Below are 23,031 nucleotides of genomic sequence, written 5' to 3' on the forward strand. Positions count from 1 at the left end.
CCAGAAGCAGTGCAGATACCAGGTGAAAGTGAAGATAGTGCAGACATCAAGCCAACACCTCACTTCCAAATTTTTTTCAGCTGCTCACACACACATATATATACACACACAGGAGAAAAGAGGAAGGATCTTCTGTAACAAAGAACACTGCAAGCTAATCTACCATGGCACTAAATTACATTTAGTTAAATTAATGTCAGAACTCTTAAATTATTTGCGGACACCCCGTTCTTTCAGTGCCCTCTTCTTTTTGCCACTTCTCTCCAATTATAAAAAGAAGTCAGAGGAGCCTCCGGCACTACATGAGGAGAACAGACTTCCGCTTCTGATGCTGTCTTATTGAATCAGCATTAGCTGCTTTCTGCATGCTCCATGGGAATCTGGCCTCAAAAAATAAAGAAACCATAAAAGACTGGTTTATATTGTCTTTCACCTGCTCATTTGTGAATCAAAATGTCTTTGGAATAAATAAAAAGTTCAGCTACAGAATAATCATACAACGGCCAGAACATGTGAAGTCTGACCTTCTCAGATGTTATCCTGAAAAGCTGTCTCCAGCAACAGTAAACACGCAGTCCTCTAAGGAAAGGGAAAAGCTCTTGGAAATACTTCAGACAAACTTATGGGACCTAATCGAACATAAAATACTGTAAKGAGGGTGCAGGTAATGGCATTTCCTTCCCCATTTCTGTGGCCAAATTCCACCCTGAATTACTGAAATTTCTTATTACACCGGACATGTCTTTTCTTCCCCCTAAAACAGAGTGGAGTTGTGCCTGGCCTTTCACTCTAGGTCATGCCTGCTTGCCGCAGGGCACTGGGACCCACCATGCATCCCATGGTGCAGCACTGATTCCCCATGGACCTTCCAAAGGGAGCATCTACCGCAGAGGTACCTGCAACCACAGAAGACACAATGGGACCGAGGCCCAGGAGCAAGAGGGTCCCTTTTGGTCCATACTTTTATAACATTTTTCCTACTCTTACAGCTCCCCCAGTTTGTTACTGGTCAAGAATAATTAAGCCTGTTTATAGTGCATTTTTCTGAAATCATGGTTTTGTGATCTGGCCCTTTATTCTGCTCCTCTGGTTGAGGAGGGGGCAAGGGGCCTCCTGAAACTCCATGCACACACAAGGGCTGCACCCCTCCACGGGAGGAGGCAGGGCTGCCTTTCTCATGGGTGGTGGAGTCTTCTTGGTTCGTTAGTGCCGTTCACGTTTGGCACGCACTTCTGCCGAGGATTTTACCCTACTTGCCAAGCTCAGTCAAGGACAGCACATCCACTGCCAGTAATGCTCGGCTCGCAGCTTCGCTCRGCTCTGTTTACCCGCTGCACAAACAAACCTTTCCCCTCTAACGAAGGGATTCCAGCGGGTTGCAAATCAGAGGAGGAGAATTTTAAGCACCACCCTCCATTTTTTCCTTTTTAAACCCCCACCTGGCTGAGGAGGCTGCTCTTCTAATTAAAGCCCACATTAGAAGCAGAAGTTCAGTGTCACAGTCGGATTGTCCCAAGCCAGCAATGCYGGCAGTGAAGGTCACCCAGTGGCCACAGAGAGGGTGAGCGAAAGAAGCTGCTTCCTTGGACTGCGTGGTTCACACCAGAGAGGGACAGCAAGAAAAAAAAATCAGGGAAATGGTCTTTCCTAGCACTGCCCAGAAACACCACAATGAAACTACCATAGGCAATGCAAAGGGAACATATTAATTCTTCCAGGGACACAGAACCGTGGCCCAACATGCAGATGTTACTTTGCAGAAAGAGAAAACATTCTTTTAGAAAACTGCACTGCTTAAGTCTGTCTTTCATAGCCCGTTTCCTCCCTCAGCCAAGACAAAAGATCACATGCAATCTGAAATAAATGTTGACTTCTAGTCCCTTTCCAGAAACACACACACTGGCAACTAAGCTTTAACWTCACGTCAAATTGATGTTTAAATAATCCCGCTGATTTGTGTTAGCAACAGCCATGCTAGACTGAAGTCAATACTCRAGCAAGATTGTTTACTTTGAACTAGTCAAAAAGCTTTCTGCATTTTACTGTGAAACCAGTAAGCGCCACTGAGATGCTCGTGTGCCATATCAGGCATTGCAGCAGTCTGTTTGCACCAGAAAGATTTAAACAAGAATTTTACATCATGGAAACACTGACCAAGGCAAACACTGACCCTTTTAAGTGTTGGAACAGGGACACATCAGTGAGGTCAGTGCTGCAAACTCAGCCTGTCTGCAGCGTCCCACCCCAGCCAGAGCTCCTAAAACGTCAAGCGCATCCAGGCTGGATGATGTTTCACTGCACTTGCACACTGACGCGTGTGCTTCCCTTCTCCTTCCCAGGGCTTTTTTCGGCTTGCTCTCCCCCGATAACCTGCTTACAAGCACAGAAGTCTCCGCAAGCCCTGAAAGCAAGAAGATTCCTAACAAGCACAGTCTCAAAACCAACTGGTATTACAAGCAATACTATTATTTGTCCTGAATTCCCCCAAAAGAGAAAGAGCACAGGTAGAGAACTCCACATGCACAAGGAGAGTCAGTACTTAGTACTATGCAATGAACATACTTGACTGCCCTACCAAAGCAGACCTGAACTGCAGCAGAAACTGGAAGTTTCCTGACAGGGGAAGCACTGATCTGGTAAGCAGCTTGGGAGCGAGAGGTGGTGCTGGAGCATGAGGCCTCCCAGCTATTAGCAGAGCTGCTAAAACCATATCCAGACCCAGAGCTGTAATCCCAGGGACCACGAGCAAAGAAATCGCTGCTCTGCGTTCACAGCATGCTCCAGCTTTCTGCTAAAATACGCTTCTACTTTCCCTTTTTTACAGGAAAACCTGTAAAATGTTCATGGCTCACATTACAGTTTATATCTCCAACCCTGTCCCTTCAGCATAAACCTGTGAAAACTACAGGGCTCCAAAGTCCCTTTCGACTGTCAGTGCTACATGTTAAAGCATATAGGCAGAGCCCAAGAGAGGGAGCAGGATGATTGCCTCCTCTCTGCCCATCAGCTCTCCTCCGTACTGCAGGAGACGGAGCTCGCCCAGAGCTATCACCATGCCGGGCAGAGCAGGCAGGAAGCCCCCACAGATCCCCCAACAATAGATCTCTGAATTTTCACAGATAACAAACAAAATAATCCTGGAAACGATGCACGCTTCTACCATCCTGGATTAGCAGCTGATTAACAAGCACAGTATATTTGCAGAGCACTTGTCATCTCAAGTCACTTTACAACGCTGTGCACTCAGAATGATTTCCCTCATCCCGGGGGTAAGAGGGCTTCCGTCCCAAAGCTGAACTACCCCGTGGGGCACGAATTAGCACCAGAGCCAACTGGAAGTACTGAGGAAATTTAGGAATTCCTTAAAATAAAACTGATTAAAGCAGGGGCTACAACAGCATTAAAAAGCATCAGATAAGCTTCTGCAACCTCCAGCTTGGGGCTCTTATCAGTGCTGTTTTAGCTTCTGACAAAGATGCCACTTTCTGCACTGAGTTTCCCAGGAAAAGCCCAATTCAATTACTGACCAGGCCGAGGTATCRTCAGGCAGAGCATCATCCTGCCTGCAAGTCCCCCCGCCAGTGATTTCCCCCAGTCCCTGCTGCGGTTATAGGATATGCTCTTTCTTAGACTATCTTCTTAATCACATCTTAAGTTACTTTCTATTATAGGCTGAATGGTCTTCATAAGGGTGTTAGATTACAGAGCTCTTCTCGGATGCTGTTTCTGTTCTGAGAACATCCTATCGCTACACATCTTAGTTTGTTCCTGCAAAGCTTTCTTTGTGTTTGCTCACAAACGGGCCACCTGGGATTCCAGGCAGCAAAGGGAGCATCCTTGGCATATTGGAAAAAAACCCCAAACCCTGCAGCGGTATACTCTGCAAAATCTTACGCAGAAAAACAGAATGTTTCTGTATCAAAAGATTCTGACTTCTTAATTTTTGCTACTAAAACTTAATTAGCCTCCTAGCCCATCTGGCAATTTGCAAACCATTGCCTAGCATTCTTTGGACCTCGAAATATTTAACATAATGAGGCCCTAATAGGGACTAAGCCTTTCATAAAAACTGTTTAACCCCACAAAAATAATGCCATTTAGTCTGAAATGTTCTTTATTAGCAATTGAAAGTGACAGTTAATAAAGACATTATTACCTCAAAGAGAAAAGGCTTGGACAACCTGAAACACTAGGAGCCAAGCATCCAGGTCCTTTGAGAACTCCCTGCGCTAGCTAGCTGCAACATCTACAACAATTTTAATAATTAATCTGAGAGCATCAAAATCATCATTAAAAACAACTGAACTACTTGTTTCTTGTTTGTACCGTACCTGAAGGTTTCACCCCCACAACATCAGAAGCTGACGGGAAGTAACGCCACAGAGGAAAAGAATTTTTACAATTAAACCTCCACGCTGGGCTGCCTGCGTTAGCTTGAACCTCCCAGGACTCAAATGAAAGGATTTAAAGCCAGTCTCGACGTGGGTGCCAGAGGCAACTCCTGAGTAAAAGGGATAAGCAGCAAAAAGGAAAGCAGCCAGGGGTTGCAGGAAATCTTGTTTTAAATTATTTGGCCTTTTAAGATTGTGAGGAAAGAGCGTCCCATTCCCTGAAAGCAGCAGAAGCTCATTTCCTACCCTGGGGGCTGTTAGCCAGCATCGGATGGGGAGGACAAGATATCCAGCCGTAAACAACATGGGAAAGCAACTCTTGCCACAGACGCCATAAATCATATAGTGAGGCATACACAGGGAAGCCAATACCTTTTCTTTCTTTTTATAGATTAGAAAATTCTGCATTAGACAGTTTGCAACTAAGTATTGCTACTTACTGCCGATAAGCACAGTCAATAAAAACCCCCACTTCCGAGCCTGCAGCTCTCACCTTTCTTGGGGACAAATGGAAAGTTAATTTCCTTTTGCATTTAACATCTGTACTGACAGAGATTTACCATCACCCGTCAGCTCGGGTCTGTAGGTGGAGTAAAGGCAGTTCCTCTGCTACCTGCCGGCCTGAGAACTGACGCTACAAGAGTCAAACACCCCCCGGCAGGGCATCCTAAGCAGGGGCTTACGCATTTAAACCCCTCGCGCCATCCCCAGCGCACCCCAGCGCCGAGGCAAGGCGACCCCCGTAGGAGCCAAATCGGCTCACAGGGACGCCACAACCTCGGCCTGAGTTGGAGAGCCCGATGCCTCAAGGTGCCCGGCCAGGGGCTCCGGGGCGCCGGCATCGTGGGGCGCCGGCATCGCGGGGCGCCGGCTGCGGCCGCTGTCCGCGGTCCCGAGCGCGGCCGTGGTGGTGCCGGGGCTCCGCCGGCCCCCCGCGCGCCACCAGCACCCGGAGGTGCATAACCTACCGGGAAATCCGGCTCTCCAGAAGCATGTCGATCCTGCCTGGCTAAAGGGAGAGCAAGGGGAAAGCTGCCTGCCGTGGAGGCCAGGAGATCTGGCTGGGTACTCGACTCTTGGGGTGCTCTGAGGGTCCCACAACATTCACCAGAACATTTAGCCTGCTGGTGAGGCCACTTCTGAAGAGTGGAATTACGTCCTGCCTCTACGTACTCCTCCAGGTACACATTTCCTTGCCCCTCCAACCATGCTCCATTCGGTCTTCTCCCCTTTCTCCGGCCGCCCCCGCACACCCTCACCACTGCCGGCTGGCTGCTGTGTGGCAGCTCGAGGAGGCAAGAGGCTCCCCCTGACTCAGAACAGTCGTGGTTGCTCACTGCGGTGTTTTCAGAGCCCCCTTCACCTGCCTCGCACCACCGCTGTCAAGCTCACGTCCTGCTGCATATCGCCTCTCTGCGCCACTGCAGCTCCAAGAGAAGCCGCCACTTCCTTTCCAAGGCAGAGCATCACYCTAGCCCAAAGTACTTTGGTTTACGTCCATTTTTAGAAATTGTACATTTGCAAAGTTTGAGGAGTCTGCACACTGAAAGGCGTCTCGTCACACCACGCAGGAACCCCTCTCCCCCATCGCCAAGAATTTTTGTCTTTGCAGTTCATTGTATCATGAAAACTCTCAGATTTTTATACCATGCAGCTTTAAGTTTCTAGTCACTGGTTACTAAAAACCCTCAACGTGAAACATTAGGGTGTCATCATTAGGTTTCAGAGCCAACAGTGACAGCACAATTAGCTACAGATCATTAACATTCAGCCAGCATGCTTAAAGTAAGAATACTTCCAACACTTCTCCAGATATCAAGAGATCTATCACCTTCACAGTCCAGAACACAGACTGTTCAGTGATTCTTCAAAACAGTAATGAATTTGGGTTCCCATTTCTGGAGTAAAATGGATATCAAAGATATAGGGAACAAAGTAAACAGTTTTTCACTGTAATTTTGATATAAAGTGTTAACAACAATTAAATGTGAGGATGAATAATCCAACACAACCCTCATTTCCTCCTTTCATCTAACCTTCTGCACACCCCCAAGACCATCCTGCTGGGCTGCAGACCCCAGATCTGCCCCACAGCTGACACGGGGTCGTGGTACCAAGTCAAGGTTTGGCCAACGTGTTTGTCAGAGCCCGCGGGTCCCACCCAGCGACTTACCAGGAAGCGGACATCATCAAAGCCGTTCAAAAGCAGCTTACTCTCATATTGCTGCAGGCCAATGGACTCCAGCCACTCCCCGACACTCTGCTCCAGCATCCGCGAACCTGACGAGAGAGGAATCGGCAGACGCTTGAAAAGGGAAAAACCGTTAAGGCGGTAGCAGCGGCACTCTGAGGAAGACAGATGGCATTGCCACATCATAGTCATTACCATAAAGAAACTCAAAAAATTATGCTCAGAGTACAACAAATCAGCTGGCAGACAATTCCTCTGGTGCGCACAGACCATGGACAACAAGCTTCCAGTGCCTCCCCGGGCTCCGGGTTTAATTTGTATCCCAGTTAACACTCAAAAACCACCACCTTGCCCGAGCAAACTGTTTAGAAGCACTCCTGGGACCATGACATCACATGCACTGCTTTCAGGGCTTGGGCGAATTTCTTGCCAGGCAAACATATGAAGCCCAACCCYGTGGGGATGCTGATCCACTCCTTGGCTCATCCGAAGGGGGCGGGAGGAGGGCAGCACGCTTTCCCCCGCGGCATTCCCAGCAGGAGTCGCAGGTGTGAGGGAATGGAGCGGAGCTGCTCACAAGTGCACGGAGCCGGGCAGGTCCTCTCATCCATGCAACTTCGGACGCACTACCCCGCGCAGCGGGCCAGCGAGAGGGCCGGGAGCACTGGAGGCACAAAGCAGCTAGAGAGAAAATACATCTTCATGCAGCCGAGACACAAACAGACACGACGGACTTTCAGAAAAGCAGCAGAAGCCAGACTAGAGAGCAGCTGTCCACAGGAAGACATGCAAGACAAAGAAAGCACACAGACTGCAGCAGAAGAAAAGGGCTTATACTTTTTTTCCCCAAGCAGTCCTGAAAGAGGCAAACCATGGTAAGGGTTTTTTCCTCTCCGTTATTGTGTCATGAGGAGCAGAGGCGTGAGCGACACCAAGCACGAGCCTGCGAGTCCTGGCACTGTCATTTTACCACCTATCCGGAAGCATGGCATTTCGGCACACTGCTCGGACCGGGCTGGCTGTCTACACTGGAGACTAACTACAGYGCTGCGTCGGATGACAGCGAGAGAGGGAGGAATCGGTACATTTTTCACTCAGTACAGTCGGTCCTGCCAGGTGCTTGGTGAGTGCTTGTGTTTGCCCTTCCTTCATTTTCTTCAGCTAAATGCAGATGCTGCATCGGAGCCCCTCACTCACACAGGGAGCAGCTCTGGAGGAGGCGGCATTTTACTTCCTTGCTTCCAAACCACACCAAAATAAAAAGAGGAGACCAAATGCAAGCACCCTCTCTCCTCTTCCTGAAGCAGCTCAAGTCCGAGACATGCCCTGGCACCTCCTTTCAGCCTTTGATAAATGAGATTCTTCCCAACACCCTAGAGAAGCTGTGCAGGCAAGCTCTCCCTTCCCTCATCCCTGGGAAGAGGGTCCAGTGACTTGTTACTCTCCTATAGCAAAGCTTGAGACCTTAGATATGATAAGAAAAGTTCAAAGATCTCCTTTTCATCAGGGCTCAGAGAATTTGGTATGCAAGACATGCAGAATTTTTGCAGGCTTCTTAACACAACTGTGTTTCAAGGGTATATGCAAAAAAAAGATGACCAGGAAAATCAAGTTTGCTTTCTTTGAACCTTCAGGTCAGGTGAAGCTGTTTGGTACCTTCCAAGCCATCCTTCCCACCCCGGCCCCGTCACAACAGCGGCACGACGCAGAGCTCACGGCGCAATCTGGAAATTCGTGGCGCACGGGATCCTGCCACGCTGGTCCACAGGAGAGCTCCTCCGCCAGGCGAGCGGCGCTCRGCAGGTCCGTGGGAGCCGGCCGGTCTTTCTAGCGCACGCTGCAGCACGAGAGACGCAGAGAGCGCGGGAGCTTTCCGTCTCCCTCCCCTAACGCAGCCCATGCAGCAGGGCAGCATCTAAACCCGGAATTTAGGCAACAAGCTCCTGCTTGCCCAGGGTCTCCATCCTTCCCCTCCCGGCGATCCGCGAGCGGCCGGAGAGCCGTGTCCCTTTACCAGGCAATCGTGTGTCCTTGCGGAGAGCTGCGGCGGAGTGCTTTGTCTGAAGGCAGCGAGCTCCACGCTTGCTGCTCCGCTCTCAGCCCTGTCTCCTGCTCTCGCATTGCCTGTCCCTCCCTTCTCTCCATCCTCTTACCCCTCCCAGCTTTTCCATCCGCTGTACGAGCAGCGAGCAGCCTTCGCGGCAGAAGCTGCAGCAGAGGGGAGGGAGGCGGCAGCTTTGTAACTCAAGTGGAAATTACTGACTTCTCAATATTTACTCAATGATGGACTGCGCAGCATGGGCTTGCAAAAAAAYGACGTTACAGGTTCGCTTTGACAGTTCAAAGTGATTTGTGGCTGGCTCAGAATTAATTTATCGAGAGAGAGGTGAGGAAACTGCTCGCTGCCTACTACAGCATTTCTGGAAGCAGTCGGGGTATTGGCAAGGGGAATGAAACCASAGCAATTCCTTCCTCTGAGCTCCTGGATTTGCTTTTACAAAAAGTCTTTACTCTACTCAGCCTTTTGTACGCTTGTAAATACATTTCTGCTTTTACAGGGGAAATCTACAGTGACACCAAGTGCAGGTTTTCTGTATTTAAAACCACTTCAAATCAAGGCAAATGAAGCGGGGAGATTGCAGGTGGGGGAAGGGAGAGTGGGTTAACTTGAAAAAGCAAAACACRGATGCTGTTTGCTTAGGTTGAGAACAGAGAAGTCCAAAACACGCATGATACTTGCGTGGTACAAGGGCAACACAGGAGCAAACCATCCCAGGCGCTGTGACCCCCTGGCAAGAGCCTGACCGCAACTTCTGACTAAAACAAACCCTAATCCTCAAGCAAGTCAGCTCCATCCTCCTTTCTCGTGCTCTGAATTTTAGGAATCCTTTCTTTATAAGGATGCCAGGGGGGAAAAAAAAAAAAGCAGTGGCTAGAGTAAAGCTAGAAGTAATGAAGTAATCAAGAGTGTTTTGAAGTTGCAGCAAAAGGAAATAAAAAAAGGGGGCAATTCAGTTCTTGCAAGACCTCTTTCAGGTAACACYGTGTGCTTCAAAGAAAACAGGAAGGGACGGGGCCACCGGCACTCAAAGGTCCTTGCACAAGTAGTTSTTTCAATAACCACCTTTGATGCAGTGGTTGAGGCTGTTCGGAGGAAGGAATAAGCGGGTCATCCCTGACAAAAAGCATCACGCTTTGCTCATGGACACTGATGAATAAGTAAGGAGAACCACATCAGCCATTAACGCTATCAGCTGCRAGAAACAGAGCYAGYGTCCGACCTTACCGGAACTAAAACYGATCAGCCRAATGCGGATCGCTAACCAATYTCCCCCTCTTTCGTCCAGTAAGACACTGAAGCACGTTTCTTGCGTCTCAAGAGTCAACTTGCYGAGCCCCGAACGCGCTCCCTGCCCGGCGCAGGTCACCTCCCGCCTGCGGGTCTCGCTCGCGACGCCAGCGGCGATGAGGAGCTGCAGCGCGGCGGGGCTGAGTCTCTGCCGCGAGGGCTGTGCTCCCCGGCCCCTCCGGCCCACGTCCGGAAGGGAGAGAGGAGCAGAAGCAGGTTGCTGAAGCTAAATGAATGCATGACTGCAAGTCATACGTGCACAGAGACACAGAGCTCGGGCTAAGTCACCRAAGCTGAACGCACAGCGCTCCGTTCCCCGGCCAAAAACCCTTGAAGGCCGAGGTTAGGTGGAGCACAGCATCCTCTAAGAGATGCTGTCCCTTGATCACCCACCCTCCAAAAAGCGCTTATCAACAGGGATCAGCAAATGCTTCAGTTGACAGACGACTTCTCCCCTCCCCAGGGCCACCCCACTCTTGGGATTCAGCCAGAGAAATACATTTGGAAGATTTCCTCGCACRCTCTACCAGGAAACCAGAGGGACAAACCTGTCGGCCAAGAAAGAGACTCGAACCTTAAATTCGATAGAGATGTCAGGATACGTTAAATCATCTTAACATCCAAGGGCCTGAGAAGTTAACATGTTCATCCGTAATGCCAGGGCAAGACGCRGAAGCGCTGCTGGCGTTTTCCGCAGGGGACGGATCGACGGTACAGAAGTTGCATGGGAAGTCCGGGGCATAGCAGGGACCTGAACCCAGGCGTCTCAGGCCCTGGGCTAGTGTGCCAGCAACGTGACTCCATCCTGGGTCACATCGCGCGGCAAAGCCGCCAGACACTAGGAAACGTGAGCCTCGATCGCAGGCTAGAGCGGGCGCGGGTTGAACTCCCATGGGGAACGCCCGCCGGAGCCCTCCGCCGGCGCGACAGCCCAGGTGACAGACGGACACGAGATAAGGTTTATCCTGGTGAGTGCGCGCTGCCTGCACGGATGCTTATTAGCATCTCATCAAGAGGATGTCAACGCCTACAGCCGCGCTTCAGAAAAGCCCAGCGCCATCCGGATTTAGGAGCGTGGCAAAGCCAAGCCAGGCAAGAGCCGCCCCGATGCTGCACTGCTGGCACCGGCTCTGCTCCCGGCACAGCCRTGGCACGGGACAGGGCAGCCGCAGCTGAACCGCTCTCAACAGCCGAAAGCTTTTCCTACAATGACACTGTCGGGAGAGATTTCGGTTTTCTAAAACCCTCGAGCAGCAACATGGCATTCAGGCGCTCCCAGTCCCCGGACGGCAGAGTTCATCAGCAGCCATTTCATCCAGTTCTGAACACCGCGTTTCGCTACAAACAGCCCCATTTCAAAAGGCATCGTCAAAGCCGTGCAACGGTCCTGACGCCGCTTTTCTMGTCTGAATCCTGAACACAAACTCAGCGCAGAGCTCTCGATTCCCYGAGCCCCAGCCTCCCCTACTTACAACATTTATGAAAACGAAAGCGTTTTAACCCCGCGTCCTCTCCCGTTGCTCCAATGCTGCATTGCGGAGATAAGAGTTATAATAGTTGCAAACATGGCYGGTGGAGGCTCTTAATACTCGCACTGTTTGAGGAAAATCAATGCACCCAATGACACTAAGATTCCTCCTTCACCTTTTTATGGAAATTAGAAAAGGCGAAGACAAAATGCACCACTAAATCATCACCCACACTATTTATAAAAGGTAAAATTAATAGAACTGCATRCTTCAAGGCCACAGAAGCATGCAGGTAAAGTATTTTTCTATTAAAAAAAATAAGGAAATCACAAAGGGTTTTATCTGATTTGGAGCTATGAGGGGGCATTTAAAGATTTATCGGGTGAATGAGCAGGAGAAGAGATATAAAAATATTCTGGCAAATACACTTTATGGGTTGCAGAAAAACAGTAGCTTTGCTGGAAAAGCTCTGCATCGTTCCAGCTGCTCTGGACTATCCACATCAGAGGCCGGGTGGCAGAAGCAGCTCCGTAGGGCCGGGACACCCCTCCAGAGCACCCAGACCTTGTATGGGCTCTGCTCTACTGTGCCCAGACTAAAACCTGGACCTCCAAAAGCTCCAGCTGAGACTTGGACTGTCCAAGCACACAGTAAACAAAAAAAAAAAATAGTTGGCCTCAGTGATGGGGCTGCAAGGSACACAAAGTAGAGGTCAAGGGAGTCTGGCCAGAGCTAAACACTGACTCCAAAGCCCAAATTAACATTAATTATAAGGCCACTTTTCCTTACCTCTGTGCTGACTTAAGGCCGTAAGACATTCAAGAGGCCATGACCAGGCTATTTTTTTCATTTCCTAATCTGACACAGGAAAAAGAAAAGTGCCCATGGAACTGCTTACGTGAGAGGCCTCAAAACAGCTAATTTTAGTSCCTCCCTGAAGCAGGGTTCATCTGCTAGGTTGGAGCATCAGTGTCACCTCTGACCTTCCAAGGGACAAGGGAACAGTGTCTGGAGAACCTGAGCGGGACCCGACGTCCAGCGCAGCCTGGAAAGGGAAGAAAGGGAAAAATATCCCTCCACCTAGGTGGTGGTTAGGGGCATTAAAACCAACCGTGCAACAGATCTGAGACACACTTAAATATAGAAAATATTCTTGYGTATATGGAAAAATCCTGACTGCAGTGACTGATGTATAACAACTCTGAATACAAAATTCCCACCCCAWCCTCCAGAACTGAAAGGATTTTGTGAACCTTGAAGAAAACTAGGTAGAACTAATTTTATAGAACAAGGCAGAAAAATACTAGAGTGTGGAGGGTTATAAAAATATTCTTATCTCTAAAGAGCACAGATCCGCATTTAGGTAACTAAAAGTGTCAGAACAAAGAGCATCTTGCTCCTGCATTATGCATTTGAAACAAAAACAAGATTGTTGTGGGGACTCTGAGACCTGCCAGAAGACAAATATATAGCAGCTCTGTTTCAGACTGACTGCTTAAAGAAAATTTTGTTGTTTTCCACCATCCATCGAAGAAGAATGGAAACTTGAGATGAGCATATTTTGAAAGGCAGGACAGAACAGCGAGCAATTGGTTCGACTTTCGCAGGGGCTATGTCGAGAACAACAGCAACTGCAGCAGCTAGGAGAGCAGCAGAGCTTTCTATCCCTGCGATACTGGCTGGAGTCTTTAAAACATCTTTCAGCTGCAAATTAGATTTTTTTTTCTTGAGCATGGAAAACGTGATCCTCCTCCCACACAATGAGCAAACTAGTTGTGAAGTTTTAAGTGTCAGAACACACTGGTTATTGGGCTGTGGGAGAGGGGGCAACGAGCCAGGCATTCAAGAGCCTATTTTACTCCTTCAAACTCACAGAAGAGCACAAGCAGCATCCCAGGCCACTCTCACAAGCCAGCGATTTTCATCTCTGCATGGAAGGAGTCGTCGTGAGATCTTACCCATCTCGACAGAAGGGCTGTAAGGAGTCACTTAAGGTATCAGAAGCCACCAATAAAAACTCCACAATTCCCGGCAATAAGCGTTTGCTTGAAGTTATTTGAAGATGCAAAATCACCTCTAAATTAATCATATCCTAAACAGTAACGCTAAGTCCCAAAATGCAAAGAGGCAGCCAGTTGCAAGAAGCAGCAAGATCCTTTCACACCCACACCGCGGTCACTGGGTGAGTATTAGCGAACATGAGAGCAACCAGGGTCTCCCCCCATGCCCATCAGGCGGGGGACCCCGGCTGGAACACTCTTCACCCAGCCCATTTCCCCTGAAAGCCTGCTAGGGGGGAAGGACAACTGCATTAAAGTTAAATGAACCTACATATGGGAGCACTGGATTAAGATTGCTGCTAGTTGTCTTAAACATCACGCTGTGAAGCTGCGACATGTTCCTTCCGCTCCTGCGAGCCGAAGTAGGTTAGAAAAGCTCTGCCAGCACCTTGCTGTGCTCTACACGAAAACAGAGACACACACGCAAGCTGGGTACGCTACCTGAGATCCTCTGCTGTTCCTGAGAAAAGTCAATGCCTTCGCCGATGGAACTCATGATTTTCTCAATCTGAAAACAAAAAAAAAAAAGCACATGCAGTGTTACTCAGAAAGCGTTTAAGGCAGCCCTGGGATTTCACCTGCCATGCGGCTGCCGAAGAAACCCAGGCAAGGATGTTAAGATATCCCTGGCCCAGAAAGGATGTCCTTAACACCTCGCCTGGAAAAGTCGTCTTGAGGACGGATGGCTCAGAAGGGCCRCGGAGAGGCCAGGGCTCTGCAGAGCCTTCCCCTCCACAGCTTCCCAGAGCCTGAAAATAAGCGGCCCTGAGAAACCCCACCCCCTAGAGCACAAAATTTGGGGGAAGAAAAGGAGCCCCAAACCCCTTAGCTCGCCCTGTACAGACATGCAGCCCCTCCTTCACCAGCAGCAAAGCCCGAGAAATGCAGGTCTCCAACTCTTTCCTGGCATGTGCAAGGTAAGCTTGGCTCCAGCTCAGTCTGCAAGGCTTGGTTTTGGCTTATTTTTGTTTTGTTTTTTAAAATCACATTCCCCAATCCTATGCAGGTAACTTCTGCTCCTTACCRCTTCCACTGAGCGCAGAGATGCTTAGAAAGAGTTCGACAACAGATGCAGTTTGCAAAAGCAGCAACATCACGGGGGCAAATGCCTTAACTACCCAGGAGAGGGAGCTAAAGACAATTTCATCCCCCATTTAAGCAATTTAAAGTTAACAGCTCAAGGCAAACCTCATGCAATTAGGAAAAAAAGTCAAAACTACTGCCTAGATGGTGCCTTCGCAAGTCCACTTATGAGTTGGATACAAGTGATTGTACTTGCCACTAAAATTTTTTTTAATGAGCTGCAATTTTCATACAACCCAGGAGAAGTTTTACACCAGATTGTCATAAAGGTCAATAAAAAGTTTTCAAAAACAGTCCTTGAGCAGAATTCGTAAATCACGACTATCTAACACACCACTGCAGAGGGAAAACTCACAGTGACAACTGCTAGGTTAATTTTGTTAAGCTGAAGGAGCCGATAAATTGCAGTTCAGAATTTTCAATAATCCAGAGCAGTAAACAATTAGAGCCTCCTATTGCTCAAAGAGCAATGAGACACTTGAGAGGCTCAGGTCCGGTTGCTTATCCCAGTCTTCAATCTATAAACGGAGTAGAAAATGAAATAAAGTAAGCCCCCCGGGAGATTCCCAAATAGAAATTRCTCCAGAAAACATCCCCAAGATGCCCAACGCGAAGCCGATGCAGGCTGGCAATGGCAGGGGAGGAACAGAGTCTTGCACAACTATGTCTTTTTGGTCCCTTAAGAATAGGCTTGGGGAAGGAGCACACGTTTTCCTGGAGCTCGTGCCCCAGCATCTGAGGGCAGCCGTGTGCCCCAAACCRGGATACGGGACCCCGGGAACACCGCGGCCATCCCCAAGCTCACCCTCCGGCCCAAAGCGACGGGCGCTCGGAGCTGCACCCCTTCAGGGGATCTTCAGGTGGGGAAACAGGTCCTAAAAGGCTCCTGCCGAGCCGGCTCTCCAGGAAAGCCCTTGCTGCTTGCGGGGAGCAGTAACATGGAATCTCCCCAGGGAGAAGGCATTCAAGCAGCCTATGGACGAGATGCTTAAGGATGGGGCTTCTCCGCCTCTAGGAAACCGTGAGGACAAGTATTTGTACTGCACTTGAAATACAGCTAATGCTAGCTTACTGTGACATTTGAGGACCAGCCATAAAAAAAAAAAAAGCTGAATTCCAACAAGTAGGGGGGGAAAAAAAAGCAAAGTATGTTCTAAAATGAGATTTCAGTTAAAAGGAGGGTTTTGGAGACACTGAATACACAAGCGCTGCCCTTGGCATGCTGTCTGCAACACTTACAGCAGAATTGTTTATTGCTCTTCACCCCTGATCACAACTGTAACTCGAATTTTTGCTAAAATAGCTGGGCGCTCCCTGACCCTGATGCCTGGCTCCGCACAGGGCTGCCGCAGGGTTGTAGAGGTCCGTGACGGAGCCAGACAAAAAAAATACAGACCCGAGGCTTAACACAGTCCCTAATAGAGCAGCAGGGTTAGTGATCAGAGCCCTTATTTCACAGGAGGAGAAAAATGAGAAAGGAGAATTGATATGATAACCTGGAGCATGAAGACTTTTATTTGCAAAGGACAAGTTCAGAACCTGAATCAAAAACTACAAGCTAGTTGTATAGGAAAGGGATTTGGTGTTTTGCCCTCAAGTTTCAAAGGATGCACTAAAGGATGAGGCCAACAGGCAAAAAGAGGCTGATTTCAAGCGGACACGTCGTCTGATCTCGCTATTGAGGCTCCCTGCGGCCGAATAAGGAAGCCCCAGAAATAACAGCTTTGAGAATTGGAAGGAAGAAAAAATGTTTTTTTTTCAGCTAACCTAAGGTTCTCGTGTAAATCGGCAACTCTGCAGTATTGACAACAGAAGTGCGGAGTCAGCTAAGCAGGAACTGGCTAAGAGGGAAAAAAAAGGGAAATTAAAGCCTGCCCTGCAGCACTGAGTTTCCTTTCCGTTGCAAACACCCCTTCGAACCGCCTCCCTCGGCTCGAGGCGTTTGCGACGGCCGCCTTCCCTCCACGCACAGCCCTCAAGTCCAGTTTTCAGGAATCCTCCCATTTTGCAGGAGTCCCAATGGAGCCTGAAGGAAGCGCGAGCGATGCAGCGGCTTCTGCTCGAGCCTGCAGGCGACGTGGGAGAAGCATTAATTGCTTCACGCTTCTCGGCAGAGGTTATCGACTGAAACCCAAAGGCAACATGAGCATCATGATGCACGTTTTTCCTGGTCACTGTTTCAGCAAGAACCGCCTGCTTTTGCCGTTCCGAAGCAGCCAATGCTTCCCAGCAAAACCTGGAAAACCCACGACGCCCTTATGCATCACCAATAAAGACCATGCAACGCCTGAGGGAAGCAGCGGGATGGTGCAACACAAACCTCATCTCCAAATAAAACCAGGGGCTTGAGTGCTGACTGCGTTACTCACTTGCGTAGGCAAGCGCCAAACTGGAGCCGTGGCAGCATTTCTGGGATACCGCCGCAGAGCCCAGAGGGCTTCGCTGCTGAATTTGGGCCTCACGGTCAACACGGGTCACATTCCAGAAGCTGAAGGCCATTAAGCTTAGAACATTTAGGTCAATTAACTTCATTACAAGATACAGTCTAAGCTGGAGCCACTCTGGTACCTACTGATCTTTATCTGAAGGATGTTTACCGCAGCCCATCTGGAAGCCTGCGAAGTCCTTGTGCCTCACGTGATCATTTGGAGCAAGAATCGCTTGGGTCCAGCCAAGCGTTTCCTATAACCAGCCACCAAGAGAAGAAAAAAAAAAAATAGGTGGGGAGGGAGGGCAGAGAGGCGGAGAGGAGAAAAGCACGTCTGCTTAAGCAAGCCCGGCTCCCTCGGCCTGTTTCCCAGCAGCAGAGGCAAAGCGCTTGGCGGCTCTCTCTTACGCGGTGCGAGGGCTGAGCTCCGGAGACGTGAAGCGACTGCTGCCGGCGCCGCTGGGAAAGGCAAAGATCACAAGAGCATTTGTTGAGGCAGATTCGACCCCCCCACTCGCGGTCCCCCGTGGGCGAGAGCCCCGGAGAGGCGCTCCGTGCTCCAATACCCCCTTCCACCCTCAACCACCTGCAGCTTTGCTCTTTCACGACACAGGGATAAGGATAAGAGGAAGCTGCAACTCAATTTGGTGGAAGAGCAGCTCCATGGCTGCGCTTCTCCCCGGGATCAAGCCATGCCAACCCCGGTGAGGTCGATGCAGGATAAAGTGACTCTCCCCACCTTTTTGCTTCCTCTAAACATAGATAAGTTCGTCTTCCCCATTAACCAAACATAAGATACAGACCCTAAGGACCAAGCTGCAGGCACGTGCTGGTTAGCCCCCAATGTTCACCTCCGAAAAAGCAAACTAGATCAATCCCCCTGCAGCCAAAACACAGCAGCAAAGGCTTTGCAAACACTTCCTCAGTATTAAAACAGCCACGAACTTTTCTTCAAAAGCAGGGAGGTGCCCTGCACTGTATAAAACGCTAATGAAATAATCGCACAGCCCTGATTACCTTCCATGACCCGTCTGTTGCTAACCACTGGTTCAACCCAGAGACAGTCAAGGTTGTACCGTAGTCAAAACTGCATCGTTATCTAACGCTGAGGAAGTCCTGCTTCCCCGACTCCCTTTGCACCCTCGCTAAGAAAAAAATATATATATATATATATAAATATCCTCCCAGAGTCACAGGCCAACTCAAACATAGGTTTATTGTAGAGCATGTTGATTTAACTGCTAAGAGGTTGCAAAAATACAAATTTGGAGGGCAAGAGGGAAGGAGAGGGGAGATAAATCTAAAGAGAACGAACACTTTAAAGCATCCCGGTCCTCTACAACCAGTCCTCAACTGCACTGCAAAGCACTCCGACGGGACTGGAGAAGCAGATTATCTTGAAAATAGCATACGCTACAGTTTTTTAGGCTGCTCTTTCCCAGTAGTTAATTATTAAAATACCAAAATACTGTGTTTAAATATAGCGCTGCAGTTCAGACGTAGTCGCAGCCTGAACACTCAGTTCCGATTTGTTTTGGGGCTCAACCTGTTCTTTTCCACTGAAGCACCACACATCTGCCTCCAAACAGGTTGTGGGGTTTTTAGATTTGGGTTTTTTTTTCCCCTTATATCAGCAGAAATAACCCCCCCAAAACCTTTTATATCCTAAATTAATACAACCATACCAGTTATTCATAACCCAGCAGGGTAGCCAGCTCCACACCGTCAAAGGGATTTTGGCCAATCAAGCCTGAAGAGGAGCCCTAGAGGGAACAGGGACAAACTCACAAAGCCAAGATACTTTGGGAAAAATTGGGGGAAGGCTGCAGGAACGGCAGAGCGCCCTTCAGCGACCCTCAAAGCAAGGGCTGTGGTGGGAAGGAGCCTTAGAACGGTTACCGAGACTGAAGCGCGCTGATTTAATTCCGCACTTGCCTAGTTTTGCTGAAAAAAGAACGAAAACACCCCAAAAAAGGAGCTGGGTGCGGCYGAGGAGCCATCCCGGGGCTGGGGAAGTGGTCAGCCCTTCCACGCAGGCAGGCAGGCAGCCACAAAAACATAGCAACTGGCAATTTACTCCCAAACACAACTTTATCTTAAAACAAACTACCCAGAGCAACTGACTCCTGATTAATGGAGAGAAAGGTATTTGTTTGCAGAAGCCCAGTAAAAGCCAAGGCAGCAGAGGACATGCTGGATGCTGAAGTTTTTTCTTCCTCCTTGCAACACAGAGGATGTTTCGGCTCCTGCAAAGTAATTCCCCGCTCCGGAGAGTCCACAGCAGAAGCATCTACCGTCTTCCTACGTGAGCAGGATGCAAAGCGGAGCCTGAAACGCTGCCTCGCTTCCGACGCCATCCTCCGGCACCCCTCCAGTGCTCTCGGAGAGGGACAGGCTCCCCACGTCCCCTGTGAAGGCAGCGGTGCCAAGCACGCGGCAGCCCTTGGGGACCCTTCTCCTCCCCGGAGGGYGGACGCGAAGCCTGGCACGCACAGCTCCGTAGGGCGCCGCTGCCACTTCCCTGCCCTGACGGCCAGGAAGCCCTGGTGCCCGTTTTAACGATCTCTCCGATTTTTTCCTCCCTAGAGCCAACACTGAAGTTTGGAGCAAGTCCATTGAGAGACACAGAAGATCATTAACRAGTCCTGGGGTCTTTTATCGCCAAAAGAAAAGAGCTTCGTGCCGTACGAGCCGTCTGCGTCGACTCATTTGCATGCAGCGAGAGGATGCTCCATCCGGAAGCGCAGAGTCGAGCGGTGCTCCACTAATGTCACATTAACCCTGGATCAGAGGCATCTTTGGCTATTGCAGCTTCCTCATAGGGGCTAAGAGAAACCTAACTTATGGCTAAAAMCCCCCCTGGATTTACCATCAACATAAACACAGAAGTTGTGCTCAGTCTCTGCATGCAGCATCAGTAATTCCCAAGGACATATCAAGGTTGTCCTAGGAGGGAAAAAAAATATACATATATGTATATGTGCATGCCTGCATCTGGATGGCCAGTTATTGCTGAAAGTTACAGCTATCCTACCCAAAATGGTTTCTAAGCAGAGTTTCTCCCCTCCCTCCAACCCCTGGAGAACAAGAGGTGGCCAAAGCATCCAGCTGCTCTGGACGACCATCTGCATCAGCAGTCAGCAACGCCTCGGGCTGCACACCCCTGGCCAAAACTCTGTCTGCAGGCTCCGAGCCCTGCAAAACTGCTCAGTTTAGAGTAAGCATGTGCTTAAGTAGAAATTGGGAAGGCCGAGCGGCAGGGCCGGTTTGTGTACGTTAGCCGGGAAGGCTGGAAGCCAGGTGACATCAGGTGACCTTCCCGCGCGGGACTCCTCCTTTCCAACGCCTCCCGCGCATGCTCACACGCTGCTTTGCAGGGAGGCTACCTTTGAGAAGCCAAATATTATCACTAAAATCCAGCTATGCCTTGAACTACAAAGGAAATCCCCGTTGATGCTGCCATCCCGGAAAGATGGTGTTTAGCGAACTCGATGAACATCCAATGGAGCGTTCTCCCTGAAATCACTGTAACAGTTCAGGCTTGTTAAATCAGGAACGAGCAGAACGAGGCGTAAGGGACCGCTGTCCTCTCCGACGGCTCCACGCAGCCCCTAACACCTGGGCAGCTGAAATAGGGAGCAACATGTAACGCAACATTAAGGCTGATTTAGAGTTGAAGGTGGATCTAGGCATGTGCACGTACATATGCGTGCACCGCACGGCCGCCCAGCCAGGTTGCCTCTGGGAACGAAGCAGCAGCAAATTATTCCTTTTCGTGAAGTACTCTGAGGTTTAGCAATTCACCCAAAGGTGGGAGCAGCACGGCAGGGCTGTCAGCAGCATCCAAAGCCACYGAGACCTTTTGGGGACAGTGTAAGAGGTCCCTGCCGGTGCCTCCTGCGCTTACTTCTATTTCCTCCCGATTTCTGGTTCCAGGCGCCATCGCCCATCTCGTTCTCAGCTCTGCGTACAGCAAGGGAAACCCTTAAAACCATCGCCCCAGCGGCCTGGTCGTGAGGAGGTTAACTCGCAGCACRCCCACGCAAGCATCGAAGAACGAGAAACTTGGAGCAGTAACGTCGCTCAGATAAAATTCTATAATTAAATAAAAACGCACGGAAACAAGTGGCCCACTATCTGCCCTATGTACGGTATTAGCGCATTATAGTGACACCCTGCAGCACAAGCATAATTAAGAACATACTAGGATTCCCGCTATAAATTCTTTTTATTAGGGGGTTTATAACCTATTGTACAACCCGCCTAGGGCTAAAACCCATCAGACAAGATAGCAGTTCCAGCAGCATATTTTATTCTTGAAGGCTACTTGCAAAGTTGGGTTTAAGAGGTTATCAGCATTTCAAATTTCTGCAATTCCACGCAAGTGACAAGGGTTAAGACTTCATTATTTCTAAGCTTCTGCAACTGAGCAATGGGGCAGATTTCATTTAAATTAAAAAAAAGGAGAGAGAGAGACACCAGCTACTTCTACAGTTTAAAAACCCATCTGAGTACAAAAACCACACCACCAATTACAGAGTGATCAGTCTCATTACAGCCTAATGGGCTAGTTGTAAAAAGCAGGGGAGAAAATATGAGTGCATGAGGTCAACAGACAACGAAGCAGTAATGCTGGGGCAGCTCAGAGGGCCTCCGATGCTTCCCCTGTGTATCAATGCCAGGGCAAACCCCAAATACAACGAAGTCAAGATCAAACACGAGCCACGTGGCTGCCAAAACAGGTGATCCCTTCGGYGCATGCAGCCTACCTCTTCACACTTTGAAAACCCAGTTGGAAGTTTGTTTCAGACACTTAGGAGGTGACTGGAGTTGAACATGAGACTGTGCCAGTCACTTCCAGTTGTTTTATGGATTTACCAGGAAATGAGCAATTTGGGGGCTGCTGGGAGGAAGAGAAAGCAGAGCTGTTTAATCAGGTTAAGATTTTCTCTTTTAATTGCTGAGCAGGAGAATCACCTCTCAGGAGATGCAGTAGAAGACCTGGAGGGGACGGAAGAGGTCAATACAGAGCAACTGATTCAAGCAGCAGCTGCACAAGGGTGCTAAATGCTAGCACCCTGTGCAGGAGTGACAGCCTGGATGCTTATAACTAGCTTTTTAAAGCATCTCAAAGTTAACACCCACTCAATTTACACCACAAGCCCCGTAAACGGCAAGCACACCTCTCAGCTGATGCTTTTCTATTTTCCAGGCTCCTCAACGCAGTAGTAAGAGCATTGGCTCAACAACTCCTGCTTCTCACTTCACATTTGGGAAACACAATGTGAGAAGATACCTGAGAACCTTCCTCAGCAGCTACACTGAACTGAAGTCCACCACCTTTGGCATATTCATGTTTATTAATTGCATTTCTAAGCGCTTGATATATTACTCTTCCAGCATGCAGCTCAGCAAAGCGAGGCAGGACAAGGTGCCCAGGGTCACTTTGCAGATTCACAATAATTGAAGCTTGAAGTGACAATAGCACAGATACCAACAGAGGAGCCAAATCCAAGAGAAGGAAACGCGGCTTTTCCAAGAGCCAACGCAAAGGAGGCTCAAAATACCACCAGGACCGGGGCACTCAGGAACCAAACAGATCCTGCATGGAGACATTCACCTGGGAGGTGATGTAGGAGATGCTGCTCCCAACAAGCACGATGTTCTCTCCGCTGCACCCACCAGGCTCTTCTCCTGCTAACGCAAAGCGCAAGAGATCTAAGCCATTTCCCCCAGAAATGCCCTTGGTTTATGAAGTTGCTCAGTAATATTTTGTCCCTGAACGTGGCATCGGGGCTGGTCAGACCCCAATGGGGCATGTCCTCAGAGCTGGATCCCAGCACCCACCAGGATCTCCGAGAGGGGTGAAGTTGCAATATTAACACGTGTTCATGGCAGAAGGACCCAGGTCGATACCTGCTGGCTCCTGCGCGACGCTCTGCAAATGCAGTCCTGGGAAACCTGGGTCTGGGCCATGAATCTCATTTCTAGAGTGGCAACAGCATATAAACCGCTCTTCTGGCTTAGTTTATGATGCTTCGGCTTATGCTCTCGACATCA

General features: G+C 49.4%; 1 protein-coding gene across 5 annotated transcripts in view; it reads right to left on the reverse strand.

Moving 5' to 3' along the window:
• Positions 1-23,031, reverse strand: part of ANKS1A (ankyrin repeat and sterile alpha motif domain containing 1A) — a 94,498-nt gene that overhangs the window by 22,209 nt on the left and 49,258 nt on the right. For 4 of the 5 annotated variants that reach the window (XM_026056667.1, XM_026056668.1, XM_026056669.1 and 1 more), the window contains 2 exons: positions 13,902-13,968; positions 6,565-6,671 (listed from right to left, as the gene is read on the reverse strand). In XM_026056667.1, the coding sequence (XP_025912452.1) occupies positions 6,565-6,671; positions 13,902-13,968 (174 nt within the window). The remainder of the gene's footprint in view (positions 1-6,564; positions 6,672-13,901; positions 13,969-23,031) is intronic. The other variant, XM_026056672.1, reaches the window with a different exon arrangement.

This window comes from Apteryx rowi, unplaced genomic scaffold (genome assembly GCF_003343035.1).
Source record: "Apteryx rowi isolate R43461 unplaced genomic scaffold, aptRow1 scaffold_132, whole genome shotgun sequence".
In the NCBI taxonomy this organism is placed as follows: Eukaryota; Metazoa; Chordata; class Aves; order Apterygiformes; family Apterygidae; genus Apteryx; species Apteryx rowi.